Source organism: Bombus pascuorum, chromosome 16 (assembly GCF_905332965.1).
Source record: "Bombus pascuorum chromosome 16, iyBomPasc1.1, whole genome shotgun sequence".
NCBI classification, from domain to species: Eukaryota; Metazoa; Arthropoda; class Insecta; order Hymenoptera; family Apidae; genus Bombus; species Bombus pascuorum.
In genome coordinates, this window is record NC_083503.1 from 1,026,444 (window position 1) to 1,052,212 (window position 25,769).

The 25,769-nt window shown below is 41.2% G+C and overlaps 1 protein-coding gene across 12 annotated transcripts in view; it reads right to left on the reverse strand.

The window, feature by feature from the left end:
- The window catches only part of LOC132915036 (cyclic nucleotide-gated cation channel alpha-3-like), a 219,775-nt gene that overhangs the window by 162,571 nt on the left and 31,435 nt on the right, over window positions 1-25,769 (reverse strand). For 11 of the 12 annotated variants that reach the window (XM_060974654.1, XM_060974645.1, XM_060974643.1 and 8 more), the window contains exons 2-3: window positions 13,138-13,840; window positions 10,000-10,427 (exon numbers count right to left, since the gene is read on the reverse strand). In XM_060974654.1, coding sequence (XP_060830637.1) covers window positions 10,000-10,342 — 343 coding nt within the window. In that variant the 5' untranslated portion in view covers window positions 10,343-10,427; window positions 13,138-13,840. The remainder of the gene's footprint in view (window positions 1-9,999; window positions 10,428-13,137; window positions 13,841-25,769) is intronic. The other variant, XM_060974644.1, reaches the window with a different exon arrangement.

The following is a 25,769-nucleotide window of genomic DNA, read 5'->3' on the forward strand; positions in this document are numbered from 1 at the left end:
TAAAAAGATCAAAAAATGAAAGCTGACCTGTTTCGAGCGCTCCGATCTGTCTTTATTATTCCCGTCACCGTATTTTCGCCGAGCCGCCTACGTCGAAAGAATATAGGAAAAGAAGGATAAAAAAACAAGCGCCGATGCATCGACATCTCCAGCAACTTTGTCGTCGGTACATTTCGGGACAACCTGATACGTTTACATGAAAAGAAATTGGGGTATTGCACCCTTTGCGCGCCTAGGAAATTCACCGCCACAACTTCCTCTACTCCAAAGCGTCAGCCGCTTTGAACCGTTTAACGCGCGCAAATTTCAAGTCGATATCCACGACAGTTCCGGTGAACACAGATTGCGAAACTTTACACTGGTTCCATCTGTGCAGTACATTCTTCTGAAAATCATATTTTCGAGTTAGGTGAGCTAACGAATGTTCGAGCAGGTCGAACGATTAATCGATTCGTTGATACACACGAGACAACATCTCGATGATAAAAAGCAACGTGGAATTTAGCGGAAATGTTCGCTGGATAGACGAATAAAAGTTTAATCAAATGCATGCATGACGAGAGACAAGACTAATGGACGTCGCTTATGCATGCAGAAATACTGTCAAATTTCGAGTTCAATGACGATGGAATTTGTATGGATAAATGTCACTTTCGGATTACACGGGAAATGGAATATCGCAGAATATCAAGGTGATTGCTTACAATTTTCCTGATATACGATTATGTTTTATCAATCGCATTAAAAGTGTTTTATAGATACGCACGCAGCGGGATGAATTTATACGCGGTACAATAACGTGTACAGGGGCAATAATTTTCATCAGCTTCGGCGTCTCTCTTCTTTTCGCGGATACGGGAAAATTTTTATTTACGAAGATCCTACGATATATACGAGATATAATACAGAATATGGCAGTGGTAATATTCTTGCGGATGGAAACTTTATCTTAATATTATCAAATCGCTTGTGACGCTTTAAAACAATCGATTATCAGCTAATAGTATTTTTAGCGACTATTTGTGAAAAGGACGTTAACGTTACCACGATATATTAGAACATGGCATGGATAAATCGCAAACAATCGCAATTTCATTTTCGTCTCTAGATTCCACTCTATTCGACGCGAGCCACGCTGATTCAATTCGGAATCGATCGAAACAAGCGCAACTGGAATTGACCGAATAGCAAATCCAGGGCGCGCAACGAACGCGCGAAAAAATCATCAAGAAACGGATGGAGAATGAACGAGGCCAGATTATCCGATTGTCGATTTCAATTGGTCCGGTTTGCGTCCGCGGATCGCTTCGATCGAGCACGGACGCGCCTAGTCGTTGCGCGGAATTAATGCGCGTCTGTCGCGAAATCGCATTAACGTCCACGATTTCTCATCTCTTCGTGTATCGTGTGTTAATAGCAACGGGGGCCTGGATGATTCGGTGACAACATCATTAGCAGTCTGAGCTTCCATTACACGCTGGCTAACTCGTATCGTTTGCCTGCACATTTTGCGCCGTATCTCCTTGTTGCACGCGTAAATGTTGGAAAAGACGAGCCATTTGAAAACTACGAACAGTGTTGGCCGTTCGATTCTCAGTTTCGAAACGATTCCACGCTTCTCGAAATTGTCGGAATTCGGATCACTTTGAACACGAAACACCTGAAACACCTGAAGGATTTGGAAGTGTGGAAAGTCTCGCAAGACTTGGCACCTTACACTGAAAGTCTCCAATGTTTCCCAAAACTCCTGAAAGTCTTTTGTAAGACTCGATAGCCTGAAACTTTTGAAAGTCTTGCAAGACTCGATACACTAAAATTTCTGAAAGTCTTGAAAAGAGTCTTGTAGATCCTGCGAGTCTTGCGAGTCTTGCAAGCTTTGTAAATCCTGAAAGTCATTCGGGTAAATGCATTTCTGATATCTTCAACTTCATAGATCTTCTCTAATATTTTATGTCAATGATATCGTCCGAGTCAAAGCATCGAAAATGTTTGTCAAATATCGACTACGCTCTAAACCCTAGCCTTTAGAGACTTGTCAAAGTATACAAGAGAGACACATTCCATGCGGTTCTTCGTGCTATTTTAAATCCTTCTTGAATTATATTCGTAAAAATAGGAACTTTTTCATAAATATTCGCGACATATCGATAACTTGCAGGATGTCTGTCCGACAGAGTAAAATTATAACGGTGCTTTGAGACGAATTAAGAAAGAAAATTTGATAATTCTTGCGATTACGCGTCTCATTAACCACTGCCACCAATTACGTATGGTGCCGCTACAACTGCGCAGCTCGTAGCAAATTGTTAACAACGTTACCCGCTGTTATCTTCGTAATTATATTACATGTAAATTACTTTTGCGGTGCATAAACATCGTAAGCAATCTATCTAATTACTCACTTGCAGAATCGGTTCTATCAGTATGTAAATTGCACGTATAAACTTGCTGAATAGATTACGTTAATCTACGCTACTGCGAGCCAAATTAATCTTGCGTATTTAGTGTTATGAGAGGATAATAGACGTGCGGTTGCCACGATATTTCGCGGCTCTTTAACACTCTTCTAACCAACTCCGTGTGAATTCAAAATTTATTAAGAATCGAAGATTCGTTATTAACTCTCGTTCTCCTCTGATGAAGGAACGGCATTTTTCTTCGACAGCCTTCAGTTCAAACGTTAGACGAGGACAAATTCCACGGATAAGAGTTAAAACATCTGCTAAACTAATGGTTTTTCGGTATAAATAGGTTAATATAAAAACATGATCAGACCGGTCGAATACGAGAAATTCTATCTCAAACATTTTTCGAGAAATGTCGATCGATAGCCAGTTGATTTCGTGTGGCAGACTTGGCGAGATTGAAAGATATCGAAGCTGAAGAAAAATACGTCATTCGTTTCGAGTAACGACAGTAAGAGGAATAGAACACGGACACCGGTGAGCATAGTCGGTGGAAGAGAAATGGCGGCAAGTTTGCCACGGTTTTCCATTTTGGCCGCCGGCGAGAGTGCTAACGCGCGAATTTGCAAATTATTTGGCAACTTTGCAGCAATGCCTGCAAGCGTACCTTCGTTTAATTACTCCCTTAAAATTTCACGTCCGGGTTTTGCCAGCACAGCCAAACGTCACGCTTCCATTCAACCGCGTTTACACAACGAACTTATTCGACTTGTTGTTGGTAATTAAGAAACAATGACGCCTGGCTCTGCCAAGTTCCCTTGCAACCCCTCGAGCGACCAATTTCCAAATTCTTCAAAATTCTGCCGGTGTGAGGGACAGAGTGGTTAAAAACGGGGCGAAAAACAAATGCACGTTTAATTTATATGAAAATTATTGTATGCGAGTATCGTAGGGCCGTAAAAATATCCATGGACCGTGAATGCTCGTACGAATCCATATTTTTGTGAAAGTAATTATTTAGAAAGACGTAAAATGGATAGAAATCGCCTTCTCAGACCAAATATTACGATTCGCTGTCTGCTTTGAACTTTTTATACATTTTTGACCGCCACGCGCAGTCTTGGACGCAAGTGCAATTTCCTCCTAAGCCGTCAGGCTGAAATAAATTCGATTTCAGCGGATTACGATTTCCACGACAGTAGCGGTAACAGTGTGTTAAAATGTTAATAACAATTGACACGTATCTAATGAATTCCCGATGCGATGCGCAATCAAGGGACGCAATGTCTGCTGGTTCTTAGACCTAATTCCCTAGCGGCCTAATTACCATCCTGGCAGTCTCGTAGGCTATTAAGATGGACAGGATACTTGCGCATTGCCGAGCAACGTCCGGGAGTGGATTCATCGATGATTTATCAATTACGTCAACGTCGACCTCTGCTCAAGCTATATACGTGATCCGTTCCATAAATAATAAGACAAATACGCTTTATAATTCAGCGGGTAAGCCGTTAAGAACGTGAATTGTGAAACCTGAATATTTCAGGTTACGCGATAGCTTTATTCTTGTGTCCTAATTAATTTATTCGATATAGGACATCTGCCAAACGAGTTTCGCCGTTTAGGAAGTACGTAATGCGTTCGACGATCAGTGTTTGAATTTACTCCAAGAAACCAAACGTGCAAATTATTAATTACGCGTACGAGCTATGTACCGTATGCCTGTTTAGAACAAGTGTCTCGAGCAAGTTGCGCAACACGCACGCTAGCGATTTAACATCTTGAAAACAGATTAGCTTGCCTGAATTCAAATACGATCCAATGGGATGTCGTTATATTGGTGTCAACTCGTTAAAAAAATTCACCTAACGTTTGTGTAAATTGTCAGAGGGTTAAAAAAGGTGAGAGAATCTTGCGAGTTAAAGCATTTTAATGCTTCGATCGATCGAACGTTATAACGAACTGTTGCCGAATAATTTTATTAAAAATGACAAACGTGTCAGTTCCACTTTTTACTCCTGCACAATAAGGTGTACGTTTCGTATTCGTTAAAAGTACATTCGGTACTTCCCGGTCGTTACCGTTCTCTAACGATGATGATGGTTATTACCAACCTTCGCAATCTTCTGTGTACAAAAAAATTCCGGCCGCTACGTTCGTACGCGGCAGCAAAAATGCTCCGGTGTGTCCGTAAAAACTAAACGACGGCGGGAGAAATACCTATTCCGCTGGCGTACAACCGAACAAACAAGATAGCCTTCGACGAGCCGAAAACTCCTTGTGTACCCGCGGCTACAGTGCCTGGTGATGTACGCGTTCAGCGTGGAACCGTTGGCCGAGAATATCGCAATAGGGGACGAATCAAGTCGAATAATTGGCGGATAGCATCTAGCGGCGAATTGCGGAGAAAAGTGCCGTACTCTTATCGTACGTGTTAGCGAGACCCTCGCCAGAGGCATTACCGCGCTTTTATTATGTATACGTGCACACTCAGCAACGCAAACTGCAGCTTCCTTCGCTGATAGCTGCTCATGAATGCACTGGTCTCGTGCTAAATGCCTGGACATAAGCAGACACCGCTGCCGTAAAAATTAAATCTCCTATAGAGATCTTTGCCAGCTACACGTTCGACATTTTTCTTCTTTTTAATATTAAGATACAAAGAAGAGGAATAATAAGGCGCGATAAAGGAGGAAAAATGGAGTATCCGCGAAGATAGATCCGAGTTTATGGAAAGGAATGGATATAGCAGGACATTGGTAGAAGGAATTACATCTCTTCGATATTACACTGGAAAGAAGAGGCTATGAGAGCCAAAGGCGAGGGCAGCAGTTTGGTGGAATACGAGGCTCGAAGCAAGCAAGGGAGAGAAAAGTGACAAGTTAATTGCTAGAACAAGATGTGGCAATTTAGTGAGTCTTAACAGGTATTGGTCGGAGGATTGTGAGCGCAGGTGAGCGTTATGTAACAGTGGCAGGCGTACGTTAAAACACAAGTTAGAGAACCGTTACGAGGAAAAAGTTAACGAGAAATAACGGTAGAAAATGGAAATTGTACTACGGATGGGGTATTGCGTGGAAGCAATGAGGAGAAAGTGGTCGATTGGCAGGGAAAGATGGAGAATGGAACCATCGGTATACGAGTTGACTCCAAGGAATTGCAAGCCAAACTCGGTTCTTAGTTTTGAGGCTAGAATTAATAAATGACAAATATATATATATTTGTAAAAAGGCACACGCAAAGTGTCGTCTCCGCGACGTTCGAAGCGATCCTACAGCTAAAATCTCAACTGAAGATACTAAATCAGTGGATGGAGGAGATGGAAAAGAAGGAAATACCACTTTTGGTAAGAATAGACACTATGGTTATCTGACTACGTAACGGAGATTCGCTTTTAGTGGCACAATGCGCCGAGTTTTCCTTGTGCTTTCTAAGCTTAATCCGAAAACTTGGTCGGAGTTCTTCCAGGCTCGTGCACGAAAACGTTTTAGCCAAGCCAAGGCAGCTTTTGCCTAAGTGTGTCCAGGCGTACAGGGATCCAGGATACTTGGCAAAGTCAGGACTTCTGTGTGCTCGTAGGACGCTAGGTGCCGTTAGCTCAAACTTCCTCGCCAAAATGCTGACTCTTCTTGCGTGTCCTGTTTTAAGCTTATTAGGAACTAAGCGTCACGGCTAAACGTTTCGACGAGTGAAGCGTTTGCAAGGGAAAATGAAACGCAGCGGCGTCAAAAATTACCGAAACCTTTTACGTAAAACGCGGATATTTATGCTCTTGACGTGCGTTGGAGCGTGCGTTGGAACGTACGAATGAATTATGCGACGGACGTAAAATATAATACATAACGTACAGTTTCATCGAATTGGTACACGATCTTAATCTTATTAAACAGAAGACTGTCGTTACGTGCGGATAAAAATAGGTTTCTCGAAAACTTAGATAAGGTACTTATATCTTAAATGAAGCTATCTGTTCGGAAATCGAGTTTCTCTCTCCAACATGCACATCCATTGCACCGACGATGTCTTCGTACAGAGTGTCTTCCGACAGAACACTTAGGTACCTGTACGAACTTTCTTGCTCACTCTTCAAAGTGTCAGCCTTTAAAAGTCTCGCAAGTACGGCAGCGAACTCTGCGGAAGTGTTATCGCCACGTTCCTCGAGATTCTTCGACCGACGGACACGTCCTAACTGAACACATCTACTTCCCACTTGCATACTTTAGTCATCCTTTGTAACGGAGATGTAATAGAAGTGGCCGAGATCCGCCCAAAAGAGGCGCTTCAAAAGTTTCCAATTTCGGTCGTGAACCTTTCTAAATGAGAATTTCACCATATTTACCCCTTCGAATATAATCCTTAAGAAACATTTCGTTTCACCGAAGAAACGGGTATACATTTCCAGGTATCATCAACTTTTACCTCGGTCTTTTGAATGAATTTTTTGAACGAATTAGTTACTGGTACTATGGCTTATTGCTACGAACAAATAAAATTTTGATCCAATATTTTCTGTACAGGATGTCCTAACGTAAAGAAATAATACACACCGTATGTTCAGTTGATTACTTAAATTAAATAATTATCCCGCAAATTATTCCTGCACTATGCACGACACTAGTATTACCGAATGATATGAAACTAATATACTTAATATAACTAATTAACGAGCACGTGTATCATAAAAGAAATGACTAAACGATTGAAGTAACGTACAGCGATGAACAATAATAATAAAATTAAAAAATACTATTCGTAGCCATTGTAGATAAAAAAAAAAAAAAAATAAAGAAAAGAATGCCAACGAAGATCGCAACAAAGCACTCGTCGGGGATTAAAAGAACTCAGTATCGTTGGCAAGGATGGCTCTGCTCCATGAATTATTCGTCTGAAAAAGTGGAAATCTACGCGACAGGGAATCGAAATAAACCCCTACCTTTTATACCGTTACGCGTAACGCGGTACAGAGAAAGTCGGGAGCATGTGCGACATGCACGTGCAACCGTACGATGGCGCATACCTTTTTTCACGGGAATTGTTCAACAAGAAAGTTTCTCTATGGAAACGCAGAGGCAGAAAAATTTCTGGAAACTTACGGACCGGTAATCTGCGAATCGTGAACTGCCTTTTAGCGAGAAGCGGATAGATATACCTATTTCACAAGCTTGGATATGCGTTCAAAGGGACCAGGTATTTGAAAATTTAACTGTTAGCGAGCAATGGAGCAAATTCGTTCTTTCTCGTAACTATAGCTGCATGATTTTACAATACTGTTTGTTACAGAGGAGTGACAACCGTTTCAGAAATGCAAATATTCTACGTTTCCTCGTTATCGTTTAGCTTTTCCCCTTGTATAACGGAGAGTCTTGGTTATCCGAGTCTCGTTCGACCAAAGTTCCCAGGTGCTTTCAACTTTACCGTAACTTCATTTTTTTTCCCCGATAGTTTAAGAGTGTGAGTTAAGAGTGAAGTTAAAGAGTACGAAAGCGCAGATAATCAGGTACCGTTAAAGCAGTTAATCAAACTTTCGACCGATTAAATAGTTAATTAAAGTTAAATACAATGCTACGATATCAAAATGTCTTTTTACAACGTTAATGCACCATTTATTAACAGCGATGGACCCTTCTGTTATTCTATACGTTCGTATACATCGATATTATTGCCATAGGTGAAATGGCTGACATGTACGATAAAATCAGATATTCCAGCGGAAATTACACTGAGAATTATCAAATTTTGTTTACACTGACTGATACGATATTATCACAAACCACATTAACGGCAAGTTTATTAATACAGTTGCGAGTGAAACAAATTTATGGAGATTAAGGAGAAATTTGTAAGTTTGCGATTTAAGGGTTTGCTCATAAACGGCCAAGATATTTACGCAAATGCATATTTTTAAGGAAGATTGATTTTATTTATAAACTACTTTAGCCCGGCAAATACTATAATATTTATTTTACATATTTGCATATTTTGCGCCTTTCATTCACGTTCGTCGTATTTATCTTATAAAATCCAATACTATTTACCCAAGTCTCGGAGAAAATGAAAAGTGAGGATGTACACAAACGTTATAGATATTAACGAGTAATTACGATTAATCGATACATTGGTCGTTCTACGAACAAGTCTATCAAACATTGGTACTCGGAAATACCAAAGGAAAAACTATAACGAAATAAAATACAGTTCCGCAGAGAAATTCCAGATTTAAAACTGTATCACGAGTCGGTGAAATTTGAACAGGTAATTGAGAAGCTAATTGCCGCCGAGAGAAATTTAAATACGCTATCGAGACACTTTGTGTTTTAAAATTACAAATGTGCGTTCGATTAAAAATTAAGTAACACGAGAACAAATATTTGTTGGAGAAAAATTTTACGTTATCGGAGCTACTGACACAATCTCCAATTTTTCTCCCAGTCGATTCAGAAACGCGAACGAAATACTTAGGAATGGTGTTTACTCGATGAAACATTAACGTGGGAACTGGTCGCACAAAACACGTGACGTAGGAAATATGCAACTTTGTATGCGTTTCACGAAAACGACTGCTGCACGAACGAAGGAGTTGTATAAGAAGCAACTAATTCGATATATCATCAACGATATATAATAGCTTGTCATCGATCGTAAATTATATACAACTGCGAGAGAGTCGGCTTGAGAATATTTCGAGGACCATCGGACAAATTTTATATGCGAAAGTACGATTATATCCTACAGAACACGAAAAGCGATTTAAAACATCCTGTAACGCGTGTGTTCCGTTCCTTGTGAGGTACAACATTGTCAAAAGAATTTGATACGATACGATCCACTTGTTTATGGAAATCCCAGTCTGGATAAAAATGGGAAAGGACCGTCTGTCCGCTCTTTGCACAGTCTCTTTTATTTTAAAAGCTGGAAAAAGCAGCTAACGTGCATTTATTACCATTTTGAAAGAAAATTCAAATTATTCGACGTATCCACGTAGGAATAAAGCTTGGGAATAGTAAAATAGTAAAATACACCTGACATTTGTACATGTGTTACGTGGGATAAGTATCGGACGAGTATTTTTTTTTCTAGTGCAGCTTTTATCTAAACCTGCCGTTTCTGTAACATCGACTGCATAGCATGATATAAAAGTTTAATAAAACCAAACAGATAAACTTCAGCTAAGATGGATGGACGGCACGACGCGTCAAAATATGGGCGAGCTACGAACAAACAAAATAAATATTATTTCCAAGACAATGGCCAATTCTCCGTTCAAATCGTAAACTAACTAATTGTAATACGCTGAAACAACCAAATAAAGACTCGCGGAAGTACAGACACGTGCGATAATTTAGTCGAGTAACCACCAGTATATCACTTATACGTAAGATGGTTTAGTATCTACGTAGAAAGTGTGAGGAATTAGTACAGTCGAGTTACAGATGCGATTAGTGGATTACTAAATCGCTCACTACTCGACTAAATTACCGAACATTTTACTGAACCACTCGATTAAACGTTAACGTTCATACAGGACAATTTACTAAATTACCGAACGTGTCTGTACGAGCCACGACAACAACAGGATACTAGCGATACTACTTACCTGACTGGGCTCCATGCGCAGGTGCAGCGGGCGCAGGGGGCACCAGGCCGGCGATGCTGTAAAGCGTTTGCCCGCTGCCATACTTGAGGCCGCCGCAATGACAGGGGGTCGTGGGGGTGGGAAGGCCCTCGCTGCCCCTGATGGCGGCACCAACCACCGAGATCTCGTCCAGCTCGTGACCGCTATCGTAATGGCACAATCTGGTCGCGCTGGTGCTCGCTCCGCCGCCACCGCCGCCGCTGCCTTCCCCTCCGCCGCCATCCCCGCGGCCACCGCCGCTGCCTCTGCCACCCCCGCTGCGGCCGCGAAGCGACTGCACCAGCCGCTTGGCGCCTGAAGACATTCCACGGAGGTGATCCAGCCTTCCGGTCTTTTTTTCTTCCTGTCTTCGCCGAACCCGCCCCGTCTACAAGCCCGACGATATCCACCTACGCATTTTAAATTACACGCCTTAGATTTTAGATTACAGACGGCGCTCCTTCTATTTGCGCGAAACAACAGTGTATATTCCGTAGAGATATCCAGATAGAATGCGCGCCAGCGAGATGAAAAAGCGACAGAGGGATAGGAAGGACACGGAGGTCTCTCTTTGTCGTCTTCTTGTCTGATAACTAGTAGATTGCGCATTTTCACGTATCCATGACACTACGTACTTGGTAGGTAAAGCAATTTCTCTATTGCGTCTGCACCATTTTTAATTATATTCTCGAAAATACGCATTTGCATAAAAATCCGCAGTCGACGAGCAGCGTCGGTGTGCCTTGTGTCCTGATTAAATAAGGACACAAGGGACCTCTACGCAGCGTTTTCTCTCTACTCGCATGTGACAGCAGTCATTTACACGTTGGTAACATACGACTCGTGTGCTCTATCTTTGTGTCTGGCGTATTCTGATCGAAGAGGAGAAACGAGTCAAGTATTTGGTTAGGCTAAGATGAGAAGGCAGGTGGAATTTAATTTGTTCGGTATTATATCGTGGTGGTGATCATCAGAGTAGAGTTACTGGTTTATGAAATGTTTCGTTGCATTTTCCCTGTATTCGCGGCTGTTTCTTTGAAAGTAATTTAAATCTGCATTGTTTCTACTAAGTCGTTTCACAAGTCCTGACGTTTTTCTTATTAAAAATTTAACGCGAAAATATTGGAAAGTATTATGAACTCGATCGTTAATGTTGCCTCGTTTTCTATAATCGCTTTCCATTTAAAAACTAACTTGCCTACGCCTCTTAAAATCTCAGTATTTCGGAGTTTCGTCAAGAATTGTCGTCACGGAATTTTCAAAATGATCTTTCGCCTGTCCTCGTGCGTAGAAATTAATTTTCAGGAAATTTTCACCTATTAAAAATGAAATATCAATTCACAGTACTCGTACGACATTTTTGTAATAAAGATAATTACTATGTAAGTACTATACGTTCGTTGCAGTATTTTTATGATAAAGATTACACCACAGAGCAATATCCTTTCCATTTTCGCACATTTCGTTATTAACATAATTGTTAGCAGATTTCTAATTAGCACAATTTCGAAAATACTGTTCGTTTGGAGATATAAATTGGTGTATTCGCGTTAATGAACGAAATGGAATAAAGGTACAAAAAGGTACAACAAATAGAATAATTGATTCGTGGTAGATATTTACAACGGTTTTGAGCAGTTAATTTGCTTTGATAAAACGATCAATTTATACGCCTAGTAATTGAATCACGCTTGCTAGGAATCACACTGTTTCTGCACTCGTAAATAACAATACAGGTAGAAAGTCTGGTTTCAGATTTCATTAAAAAATCGTACAGACGAAAAACCAATCTCTTGTTATTTCGTATTTTTGTTATAACTTTTTAACAAACCAATTACGTTCCTATGTTTATATAATATTTTTATCCTTTTTTTCGTACAAAACATACTAGCAGCATTAGGTACAATAACTGTGGCACATCCTGTACGTCATATTGCACGTACAACAGTATACTTGATAACGTATGCATATGTTCCTGAATCATTGATTAAAAATTATTCGCTATACACGCGATCCGAAAACCAAGCTGATCAACTCTATGTCCTGGAAGTAACCTAATTTTAGTAATTTTAGAGTAGATAATCAGTATTTATTTGTTCAGAAATCACGCCAATAACTAGAATTGATATGAAAATAACTAATGGATGAATTATTGATTCTTGTAAATTTGAATTTGACAAAGTAAATTAATTTAATTGGTTACTTAGATTCGAATAGTATAATTTTTATAATATAATTGATATTTATTCGAATAATTTACTGGCAAAGATTTTATTACGATCTTTTTATTATTATACGTAATACGTATGTATTTGCAATGAAATTATCGTATTTTCTATGTACATCGTGTGTACGTTATGAACGTGTGACTATTACTAAATTCCTTCAATCGTTGATAATTTCATGATGCATTCCATAATCCGGAATATCAAAATTGAATATTTTAATATGGAAATTAATTTCCGAGATACTAATCGCTATAATTTATATTTCGATATTGCAAGTTTAACCAACTTATTGTTAGTTAGTACATAATTCGTGTTCTACGAGCCACATTTTCGATTATATTTTACGTTAATCTGTGCTTAAATTAATTTATATTGTATTTACATGTTAAATCAATTAAGCATACTTATCGAGTTAACGAAAATTGAGTTTTCTCTGTACGTATTATATTTTAAATAGATAAACAATGTGTGTGTGTGTGTGTGTATGTAAAGTATGTTCTATTAATATAAAAAATAATAAATCTTGTTAACATCATAAAATATTCTTCTATCGTGTCTTTCTTCGTTTTGCAACCTCGTTTTTCTCGACGCTGTATTACTTTCGATAAATAGGAACGTTATCGTCACAGAATTTTGTAAAGTCTACGAAATGGAACAGACAAGAGAAGAGAACCATCTGGGATCACTTATGTAATTTCTCCGAATTAAATCAGCTGAGAGAGTCGTGTGACTTATCGATTCCACGAAATCTTCTGGACAGCTCGAGATTTGTTTCTTAAATCGAAACGCGTTCCCTAAATTACGCTATAACAGTATATACCCCGTTCCTATTTCAAAAATTTCATCTAAAGTTTCAACTTAACAAACGAAAGAATCTAAAAAGTAATCTCACCGAGTGAGGATATCCGTCGTCTCAGTGATAGTCTGCTAATTGGGTGTTACCAGCGACGATAGCCACGCACACACAACCGCCACCGGTGTCACCGGTCTAAACGCAGGATCACGTTCATGTTCTCCGTTCTTCCCGGTATCCACTTGCCTCTTCTTTACGCCCGAAAACTCGAAACTCCGATACCACTAATCCTAGACAGAGCGACGCGTCGCCTGTGCGCTCGCTGGCCGACGACGAATCCACGATCGCCTCGACAGCATCACACGATTACCCCGCTCGTGCTTTTCTCATCCCGTCAACGGACGATCCTCTTCTCGCGAACCACGTTAGAAAGAAACGCCGCCGACATGCCACGAGTACGTCGCAAGAAACGCGATATTCAACGGAATTCACGACACGTACGTCCCTCTTATTTCCCTTTTATTCTCTTTCTTTCCCTTTTCCCTCCTTCTAGTTATTTTCGACGTTGACTAATCCTGTCGCGTTGAAGGAACACGCCGTGCAGCCTGACTCTTTAAGGGACAGCAGCCGTGCAACAAGTGTCTCGGGTCACGGCACTCGTGTCACGTGCTTGCCTGCACTCCTTCTTCGACGAGCCGCTGCTGCCGTTGCCAACCACTCGATGCTCCCCTTCGTCCTTTGCTCTCTTCGCAACGATCACGATGCTTAACTTCCGTCAAAGCGCTGTATAGCGCGATGGTACCTGAAAATGGTGCGGATGAATCAGGTTAGAGCACGACGATTCGCTCGATGATCGAGCCGAGCAGAAGTAGGTTCGTGGTTGTGCTTGGAAATTTCGGTGTTTGTCGAACGTGGGTTTTGGGCAGCAGAACGAAACGCAAATTATCTATGCATGTATATGTAGATGTAGCCAGCGACCAAAGTAAGAGAAGAGCTCAGGTAACGCAAATACCTATCAATGAAGTTTTTTTTTAAATACGGCTCGTTTATAAGGTATAAATATTAACTTTTATTATTTACTAAATAATCTATGCGCTATAAGGATATAGGTAATATACCACCGATAATGTACTACAAGGACAGAAATAAATGGACAGGTGGTGGAAGTAGATGTCCATGCAGTTTATGTACTACATAATTTATGTACTATGTACCGTACCATATATAAAAGTTAAGTATATGCTACTGCTACTAGTTCGATTAAACTTCATTCATGTCTACTTTCGCTACCTGGCCGTTTATTTTTGTCGATTGTATAGAATTATACATATACATACATATACACGGCGGAAGAACGTGAAGCACTGCTTTTGTCTCTTTCATACAATGCAAAAGGTTTCTCGAAAAAAGGATCAAACATCTACTAAAAGCTAATGATCTTCCGACGGAAACAGATCGATAACCGAACCAAGACGTAAAGATTAATGTATTAGAAAGATGTATGGTTCGATAGAAGAAAATAAAGTTGACGTTTGCGTTTATACCTGTACCACGGTCGTCGCAAAATCTTCGTGCACAGGGAAGATCAGCAGCAGCTTTGCATTGACGTACTTCGTTAAGTAGAAACGAAATTAAAGCTCGCACACACGTACACACGAAAGAAGAAAAAGGAGCAAACAAAACGGGAAACATGAAAAAGAAAGGGAAAAAAAAGGAACTTGGACATTTGTACATTCAATTGCATCACGTCGCACGCCATTCGACTAACTCACAGCGCAGTAGCGTTATCACGCTAACGTCGCTCACGGAATACAATAGCCGGTCGCGCCAAATTCAAACGGCATTCCATCACAAGCTGCAAAAATGTTACTGACTAGCCAGATGAAACGCTAGCTATCGAAAACCTAAATTGGACCATACTCGGGATAGATTGGAAGAATATTCCGCTTCGTATAAACAATTTTTTAACGCATTTCTTAACGCTAAAAAAGAAAAATAAATGACGAGACCGTAGGAACTTCATTGCAATTATCGACTTTTAAAACTGAATATTCTTACGAATCTGGAATAATAAAATTCCGAAGAAGCTGGATGCGATTAAAATTTTACTTTTGAAGGGGAAACATTTCGCATTCGCTGATACGACGTTTTACACGATCATTCGTCTTCCTTTGCATTAATTGTCAACTATTCGCCGCTAAATAGAAAACGGAATAGACAGGCAAACATTGGACGACGTAAATCTACCAACGATTATTAACCACGCTGTTCACAAATTTACCCTCTTCCTTCGCTCTCCAAGCTAATGCATCACACGTGGCTCGTTTGGAGGCGGCTAATATATCTTGTTCATAATTTGTGGCAGCAAATTTACGTGGTCGGGTCTTGCGAAGTCACGCTAATAGGATCCGCCGTTTCAGAATCGGATACTCGACGCTGATGAGCGAGTAATGAGTCGAGGATTAGAAGAAGCCTCGAGAAAATGGCCAATATCAATTATCCGTGGCCCCGATCGGACAGGAGGAGGGCTCGTGTGTCAGGACCATTCCGAGCAACGTTTAGCGAATTGACTCGGCTGAGTGAGTCATGTGATTTGATATTAACAAAACAAGGGTTTCGGTTACGCTCGTTTAGAGGCAACACTCTGCTGGGGTACGGTGAATTCTAGAGTTACCTCCGGACGCATTAATAAGCCGATCGATTAACTCTGCCTTCGAATTCGCCAGTATCTGCTCTCCGTGGACCAATTTCCATCAAACTGCATCGACATCATACATGGCTTAGCTTCGAATTCTCTTGTAAAATTTCCAACTGTTTTCTATGGTTCGAGAGTAGAGCACGAGTTTTAACAGCCATGGATCCTGTATCGATCGAAGGGCTGCTAGCAAATACGACTTATCTCTGTGTACACGAGTTTCCAAGAGCGCGAAATAGTACGAGCGTGTCCATCTTCTTCTTGGGGAGCAAAGGAATACGAAGATCGCGGGGGTAGAACACGATAGGTACGTTTTCGTTGAGTTTCTGATTTTTGTATCGCTTTATGGTTAAATTATCGAATAGGAGGATTTTTGAAGCAGATGGGGAAACACGTGTTTAGCTTTAAAGTCGTGTTAAATGAAAAGAGAAACATTAAAAAACATTGCAAAGAAGGTATTACTACAGTGCAAAAAATCTTTGTATTTTTGTTTTTTTTTTTTTAAATCTGTAATCCTAGACAATTAACACGACTGTGTTTCTTCTTTTATTCGGTGTTGCTTCCATTTTCTATTTATCGTACTACGTTTACTAGATAGATTCAAAAAGTTTAATCAAGCGTTGCATAAAATGCGAGAGGCTGCACAGGAATCATACAAAGCACTTTTATAAATCCTCCAATTTGACTCGTAAAAGATTCTCCGTCGATATTTCCACACAGTGCTTTCATCTCGTGAATAATACAAAATTTTCAATCACACGACGAGATTGCCGAGTCGTCTTTCACAGACAGTCAGAATTTCGTTACATATTCCGTCGAATTTCATTCCGTTGAGTGCAACACCCTCCAGACACCACTTTCAACGCCAACAAGTTGTTTTCTCGACTTACATCTACATTATGTCGTTACACCTTTTTCCCTATCCAGTTTCCTGCATTCGTCGGTGCGCGTGACAAATCGTGGTCAAGAAGTTACCGAATACCTTTCGCGAAACACGAGACAAAACGAGAAATTGGGCGCACGTGTTACTCGCGACGTGCTACAAAAGTAATAAAACCAAGAGGGGGAAAAGGCAAGTACTTGAAATAATGAGAAATCAAAAATATGAAACAGCCTAAGCAACGCAGACCTGCATAATTATTTAACGATATACAATTTATGATTTTTCGTTGTTATAATTTGTCGAAGATACCGAGGACACTCGTATTATATATTACACGTTGATCGTTGTATCGTACTCTCTTCCGTGTAAGATTTTGTGAAACTTAATGCAGTTTAAGAATATCTATCTTGTTATGCTTCTAATATTCGTCGTTTCTATCATCGCCAAATCCACGAAAGAACTATAATCGTTCGAATTCTGCTGCTCTGCTACACGCGTAGATTCATCTTCGTCTCACGCGCAAATTCGTTCATTATTTTTGTCTTTGCGTTTCTCCCTTCGGTTCGCGCGATTCGCCAATCGAAAAACGTTTTTGAAAGTGGAAGTGGAAAGTGGCAAAATGTATGTACATTTCACGAACGAAAATCATTGTGGGGACGATCGTTGACGGCGCCGAAGATCGCGGACACAGAGGAGAGAGAATGAACAAGCACAGTGAACACCCGGGACATTCAGCTGTCGCGTTCAGTTGGCTTGACGTATTATTTCCACCTATTATTCTCGCGTTGCGTATAAAAAGGGCACTGACAGTAGCGACGACACTCGACAATCGTGATACGGGCAAAAGCCCCAGCCGACGATATATCGAATTATTCCGCGGACAAAGAGCGGCGAATATCTCGACGTAGATAGCGGAAAAGCGTCGACAATCGCTACCGCTTTTGTCCGAGTTATTTCTTCGCGAGATAACCGGATATTCTCAATCTGTTTCGAAACGAAGGAACCAGATACGTATCGTTTATCGTAGGTGACTTGGACAAGCAAATTCCACAGATTCAAAATACCAAGAGCACCATAAATACCAAGTGATCTTCGTTATAAGATCGCGCATTTTTACCCAAATTCGTATTTGGTATTTTCATCCCAACAGAGAGTTACGTATACATTTATATGAACCGTATAAATAAAAGCTATTTTCAGATTATTCGTGTTGGAATTGAAATAAAAAATGACGGAGCTTTCGTCTGGTTCGTTTCTTCAACGCATTCCAAGGCTTCGCGGGATATCCATGTTTCTAAAGTTACGAATCGTTCGAAGATATTTTATACCGATTTCTCGTGGAGGAAAATTCGTTAAGAAACTGCTTAGCCCACGTTCGCGTTAAAAACGATAACACTCTCTTCCGGCTCGTTTCTTAAATACATATACCCCGAGAAAGATAACAGGGAAAAGGATAGAGTCAATAATTGGAATGTAAATTTCGCGAACAGGCCACGAAGGAGCTTCCTGTAACGTACGTACCGGCTGTGATCGATCCATTGGTTATGGATACAAAGCAATAGACGTTCAATGTACAACGTCCCAATGTTTCGGAACGCGCCGATTGTAAATGACTGAACAGCGACAAGGGATCGCGCTTCCGTTTCTCGCTTGTCGATGAATGCGTTCGTATTATCGCCGGATGATTGAGACGAACTCGGCCGTTGCCCATTCGGTTTCGCCGAATTAAGCGCAACGTTATCGGATAGATTTCTAAGTACGTGCTGTGTTATACGTGCGTCCGTACGCGGAAGCGACATATCGAGGACGTAAAATCGGTCGGGCGTTCGAAATTACATGTTTGAAGAGCGAAACGCGCAAGTTGACACATTTTAGGGAACACGAGGAGCCAAAAAATGACGCGAAACGGCAGGAGGCGATGCTTTGGAAAAGAAACTGCTTCAACGTAGAAACGAAATGATGCAATCGTCCACTCGGCAAACTTTGGTAGCTACCGGTAACTTGCGGTAGAATCCCGCTTGTCTGCAAAATGTGCAATTTAAACGAGCAATTTAAAGTGACAAGGCATCGACCGACGGGTCGCGAGACGCTTGCAATTGCGTGGAATCTGCACGGCGACGAGTTCCAATCACTGCGAACCTAATTCGAGTCTTAAAACCCGATCGATTTGGGATCTTAATACGTCTAGTATCTTCAAAATCTACGTAAAATACATAGAGACGAAGGAAGATAAGTAAAGATTCGTAATACGTCGAGTATACTCGTCGAGCATTTGCTAGACGAGAGGAATATCTGTTTAAGAACCGATTTACCATCCATTTGGCAGAGTTCATGAAAATATGGAATTTTTTGGTTTGACAATTAAGGAAATGCGGATTTTGTCGATACCAATTAATGACAAAATTCCTTAGTCGCGAAACCATTAAAATCTCTCGAGTCTCGATCGTCTTGCAAGTTTCGCTGCGGGATATTCGAATGTTCTTGGCTCGAGAGTGTGAGAGTAGAAACGAGAGTTTGAAAGTAGAATCCCATTCGAGCTCGGGGTAATACGTGTAGGCAGCTACACACCGCACTCGCTATTACTCACGATTACGTCGTAACGAATATCATATATCGCGTATTAGAGTGATTTTAATACTTTAGTTTCGCTGAAGTTCGTTCGTTAGAAATTCTCCAAATTATACGTTAGATAGAAACGAACACGTTGCCTGTAGCAGCACGATGTCTGACTATGTAGGTACTTGTTCTACTGCCATATCACGTTGTCGCGTCACGACTAGCAACGAGAAACAGAATAAGGAAACAAATTTTCCATGGACCCGATTTGAAACAGAAAATCGTTGGTCGTACTCTGTTTAACGAAGAAAATTGTTAATTACTCTGCTCGGCGATGTGAAAGCAGTTTATCTTTTGACGAAACGAATACTTTTGAAAGATAGAAGCCTCGAGAGAAGACAAAAAATAGACAGACGAAGACATACCCAGTTTTATTAGCTTTTCTATTTCTAACGTGGCAAACGAGATACCGCGGAACATCCTTCTTCGTAAAGCATTATTTATCGACTAGCGTTGCTACTACGTGACAGTTTCGAGCACGCTAAATTATTAGTCTTAAATAACGCGTGCATTGGATTCTGGCGGCTCGTAAAATTAATTTACGCCACACGGTAATTCTGTTGTGTGCGCTCTGAATACCCCAACTTAATCTAACGTGATTCACGATCGTGCATCTGTATTACTCGTCTTTAAATGTCACGGCTTCCAGGACGCGACGCGAGCACAAAGAGACTACCGCTTCCGAGTAATCTACCGAGTGTCTAAATGAATGGCTGTCTACATTATTTCTAGCGCAGCATCCGAACTTCAGAGTATTCGGCGCTGGAATGACACCTCTTAGGGTCTTTTTTGACACTCTGACGGCTGCACGTTTCGGCGTACATCTTCGCCGCCAACCACTGGGGCACTTTTCGTTCTGCTATTATCTGATCGAGATACGCTCGAATCCATCATCGTCGTCCAATCCTTTTCCTATTGTCTTCCTTTATTTTCTACGCTTTTCCGCGCTATACGGATTTATTTATTTATTTTCTGATTATTCCGCACAGTTGCAAACATCGTTTCCTGATCGTTTATACTCGTGGATGTCCGATCTATTCAGTGGCCGATTCTCTAAAAATTCCAACCGTTGATAAACGAACGATACGACGTTGGACAACGTTCTGTTATAAAATTGTAATCGCGTATAATATGCAACGATGTTCTATTGTGAAACTGTCATCGCGTACAATATTTAACGATGTTCGAAATAAAAATTACGTCAGCAGATACGATGTATTTGTGAATCGAATCTGTATCGAAATATAGAGTTCTTTTGTCGTGAGACGATTACTCTGTACCGTGTGGATACACGTATGCACGATTTTCGTTCATTTTTGTTCGGCTACGTTAGGAACAAAGGATTGTTTTAAACTCTTTTCATCGAGAAAATGTAGTGGCTCCTGCGGCATGGAGAGGTGCCAAGGACCATTTAATTAGGAATTTAATCGAACTTGGGCAGCGCTGCGCTGCAAGCACGTTGTTTAACGATAAGCTCTCATTTGTTTACGAAAACCCCTGATATTTACGCTGCGTCGGTTAATTCAATGAAAATACGTAAAATATGAGCCCACTGTATACATATTATCTACGCTGTTCATCGCCTCGTAATTCTCCAAAAACCTGATATTTTTGCCGATAAGCTGTTAGACTAAAGGTTTTACCGTCAAACTATAGACCAAGAACTGCGTAATTCTCATTGAGGATAATCATCATTAAGAAACATCAAGAACCGATTACTTCCCTAACGACGATAGTCTGAATCAAAGTAATAGCCTGTGTAAACTATTCTCGTTCGTTTCTCAAGATATAGAAAGCATTAACGCATTAATGCATTCTGCCACGTACATAGAAAGTTATCTATTCGTGCACTCTTTGGGTACAGTATGCCAAAAATCAGGTAGTACTAAGTTTGGTTTTTAAATTAATTCAGGAAACTTGCCCCATAGAAGCAATTTTTCACGCAATAGCGTGCATACGTATAAATAAGAACGTTTCGTTCGCACAGCTCGCGTGAAATATTATGCTAATTAAGTGCACTTATTATTTTGCCGCGAATTCTATGCGCGCGCATTAAAAGTTAAACGATCGAACACATAAAGCATCGATTAACGAGACAATAAAGCAAACGCTACTTTTTCACGGTAAATCACGCGGCTCTGTTGACGCGATTCGTGCTCGTTTAAAAATGTCAATGCTTAAAACGATCTCTCCACCACGCTGTTTGTAATGCAGTTTTGCTTTGAGGTAAAGTAGCCGAAACAGCAATTCCACGGTCGAACCGCGATGGCGGAGAAAAAATTGGAGCGCAAGCGAGTTTCTTCGGGTTGATGCGACCAATAAAAGTATCGCGTAAACACGGCCTTACGCGATTGCGCGATATTTTGCATTGGCTGTTTCGCGACTGGCACCGATGTAAGTATAAACATCGATAAAACATCGATAAAACGTGGATAAAACGTCGCGGCGTATTCAGCCGGAGTCGCCAAGCGTAATGCTCGCAGGATATCTCAGCTAATGGAAGATCGCAACGATAACCCAATCCGAATGCAACGCGATGCGATTTAATGAGCCACCATTTATACACGGATACGGAAGTTTCGGAGCAAAGTTGAATTTATGAGGCTCGTTGCTGGTAGTTGCGGAATCTATGGAAATGTATGAAAATAGATGTAAAACGTAGTAGAATGCTGTAGCGTGAAACGACATAGCAGACGATCGTCTGATCGATGATAAGCGTAGGTAGGTTGGTTAGGATAATTTCCAAGTTACGCCAAACACACGGTAAATTATACCGTTGTGCAAAGATAGGGTCGACCGAGAGTCTGACTTTTTGAATCTTTCCCATCGCTGCAAAAAGATACACGGTAATTCGGGCTACGTAGCCTGTTAATTACCCTCAAAGCGTTAATATCTAAGAGACGAAGGTTCCTGTTCCCTAATTCTTTCCAATCGTACACTTACGCTTGCACGAGTAATCGGAAGACGAGAACCTTTCGACAAGATCGTTCGTCTGCGAACATGCAGCGCTCGCTGGAAATACCGCAAATACTAGATCCCGTAGCATCCATCTCCTTAACTAGACGCGAGCGTTTCAGCTGAAATCTCGTCGAACGATGACAAAGGACTCGACGAACCTATCGTCATTGATTGGAAGCGGGAATCTCGGTCGAACGCGTTTCGAAACAGATTCCCCCGGTGTTCCGGCCGTCGAGGATCACTCTTCATCGTCACAAATATAATCACCGCTCCCTGTGGCACAGTTATATATGTACGCGGGCCTTGTTACACGCCGGCGCTATCAAATATGAAGCTATTCGGAGGTGGCGTTTCAACACCGCCCAAGTCTCCCCATGGGGAACCGTGTACACAGCCGTGCGCCGGCTACACCACTACTCGCCTGTTTCACGTATTTAACCGACCAGATTATAATTCGGGAGTAGCAGCGTTTCGCCGTTTACGGGTAAGAGCCATCCATTTCGCGCCACTTCGCGAAACCTCGTCCTACCACTTTATATCAAAGTTACGAGCTCGCAGTCCGCTTGAATACGTTACGCGGAATGTTTCCAGCGTTCGCCGTATCGCGCATCGAGCACTATCAATGGATTAGAGGCAATAAAGTCCGCTGAAATACGTGGCCATTCGATCAGCTCTAATTAAACCGGGATATTAGAAGGAAATTGCGGTATACGTTTTGAGGCGTGCCCGGCGACCGATCGATCCACGAATTGAAAAGACTCTAAAGGTATACGATACGATACGACACGACGCGACGGTTTTCACCGCCAACCGCTTCGTTTCTCCTGCCAACCTTCCGGATTAGGTAAATCGGATGGACCGAGCGGATCGTGGTTTCGCTCTAGTTCCTTCTTTCTGTCTTCTCTTACTTTCTCTGTTTTTTTTCCCCCGCTCCTTGGAAACTACTTTCGCGGAATGCATGGTATTGAAACCGATGAAAAGTTATATGCGGCTGACAGTCGCACGATTATCGCAACTAGACGTTTAATGTCCGTCTGTCTTAAAAGACGAGTGTGCGAAGGACTGACTTTGTATAAACGAAAAGTTGGCGCAAATACACGTCGTTGTGATTCGCAACGAAATTGGGGTATTTGCAAAGTGGAACTCTCCGACACGGAGGTACGTACCCAACTCTCGTCCAGTAACATTGTTTAAGGCATTTAGCGACGCCAGTGATGCGTCAAGATTTCCTCGAAACTTGCCGAAACTACGTGTTCCAGTGGGAATTTCCACGTTCGCTTCAACAGTCTATGTTCTATTAGTTTCTAGTCTATGCTCTATTAAGTATTTCGAAACTGTATCCTATTAAACAGCTCGACTTTACGCTCTATTAAATACGATCTCTTAATTCGGCCTAAGCTGTTTCGTAGGGACGATAAGCAGGGTGGCCCGTAATTCACGGTGCGAAAGGGATCGAGCAGCGGATTCTATGGCCGAAAACAGGACGAAAATGACTTATTCGTCGCAATTGCATTTTCGGACAAAATCGAGTTTCGAGACTTGCAAAGTACATAGAATTCGACCAATTTCCAGCTGGACACCGATCGATAGTTAACTATTTAATCAACAATTGTTCTGTATGCAGAAATAAATTGAAAACGAAGAACGAAATTTCGTTGCTCGAAGCTCCGTTCAGGAGAAACTAAAATTTCAAGAAAATGGCCACTTTATATGAACCAAAATTGAACTCTTCTGATATTCATATACATTTTTACATTTTCATTTTTCTACTTTAAACTTCCATCTTTCGTCGCGTTTATGGATCTACGAAATCTTTGCATCGTTCGCTCGTTTTCAATCGTTCGAATCACTCTGATGATCGTTGCACCTTGTAACACAAATATCTACCATTATGCAGGCAGCGATATATCGGAAATGGATATGTTACGACGTTCATAAACCAAAGGGGCAACGAACGAACCTGAATAACTAATTAGGGTATCGTCATCGCCTGTTCAATAGCAATTGCTGTATAATCCTGACGTCAGCACATAGACCACAGGTCTCGGATGTGGTGCACATTGCTGCTCAGCTACCGTTAATTACTCGAAACCCTGCATTGTAAATTAGTAATCGCCAATCTCACACAACACAGAGCAGACGCAATGAGCGACGAATCCACAGCCTCTGATTGCACATTCTGTCCGATAAAAGATCGTGGAATGACAGCAAGGGCGTATAAAACATATTCCTGGCAGATATTTCTTCTACGCTTATTATACGTATTATAGACGTTATTATAACGTATCGTAATAGCATAGTATAATATATACAACGTTTCATTTTTATCTCGTCAAACGGTGTCGGCATATTTCACGATTAAAAGTAAGAAAAAGATGTTGGGTAAACGCGTAAACGTCGTAAACGCTTTACTACAAATTTGTAATAAATATACGAAAATTATTGATGAATGGTTTCTCGTTCGGATCGATCGATTACGTTCAGCAAAGTTCCCTTTCGATGTGTGCTTTGTTCTTGCAAATACAAAATTCACATACACATATATAAATACTACAAGTTATTCGTCATTTTTTAAATCTAGCAGTTGTTGCGAGTTACAGCTCTTTGGTGCAGTTCAGCCAGTATAATTAGAAGCAAATGTCGCAGAAGGAAGATGAACGATTCAAAAAGTACCATATTTTTGGAGCCAAATATTTCTTGCAGGCAGTCGCGTGTGCATTTAATAGTTGAACTGTCCTTTTTTTTTTTATTATGAAAATGTATCTTTCCTCCGGATAAATCGAATCCTTTCGCCATTTTGCATAAGAACATCACGAGTGGCTATTACGATCGATATTTACTGTTACGAGTAACGGTACAATGGCCAAAATATGACTGGTAGATAAATGTCTTCGTTGATACTTTATCCTGCATTTTTGGCAACTTTTGACGTAAAATAAACAGATATTAAAAAAGATACATCAAGCAACGTCAAACGTGCTCTTATTCTTCTCGCACGAGGGTTTAAACCGTGCAGCTGTCCGTATGCGTACGCAAGCAGAGACAAAACCTGTATGGACGTTTCGATGCACGATAAGAAGCACATTCACGGCTTGGTAACAGTGGGATAATCAGCAGCCGGTGCAGAAGTGTTTCCGCGAAATCAAATGGCGATATTCATGCACGGCCGAAGCCGTGGATGTCGTGCGTGTCGTGGATGTCGCGGCGACGCGTCAAGACGATAGCATCGTTTCCGGTAGGGACCCAGTGAATAATTCGGCCAATATTGTCTGGCATTTCGAGCGAGTGTTACGCGACGACGACGAGGACGTCTCTCGAGGCGTCGGCAGAAGCGCCTGTGCGTATACGTCGACGTCTCTGGTTGCCATAGCGACTCTCCTGCAGGAGCATACAGTCCCGTTCGACTCTTGTATATCTTGGAACAGACCGTGCTACGTACCAAGTATCTCCAACAATACGATATGCCGCACCGCGCTAGCTATCATTGTCTTAATGTATTGTCTGCGATTTATTGTGTTGCTCGCGATGAGATTCGATTGGCTCGCGCCACGCCATCGCCATTGCCCCGGCGTCTGCATA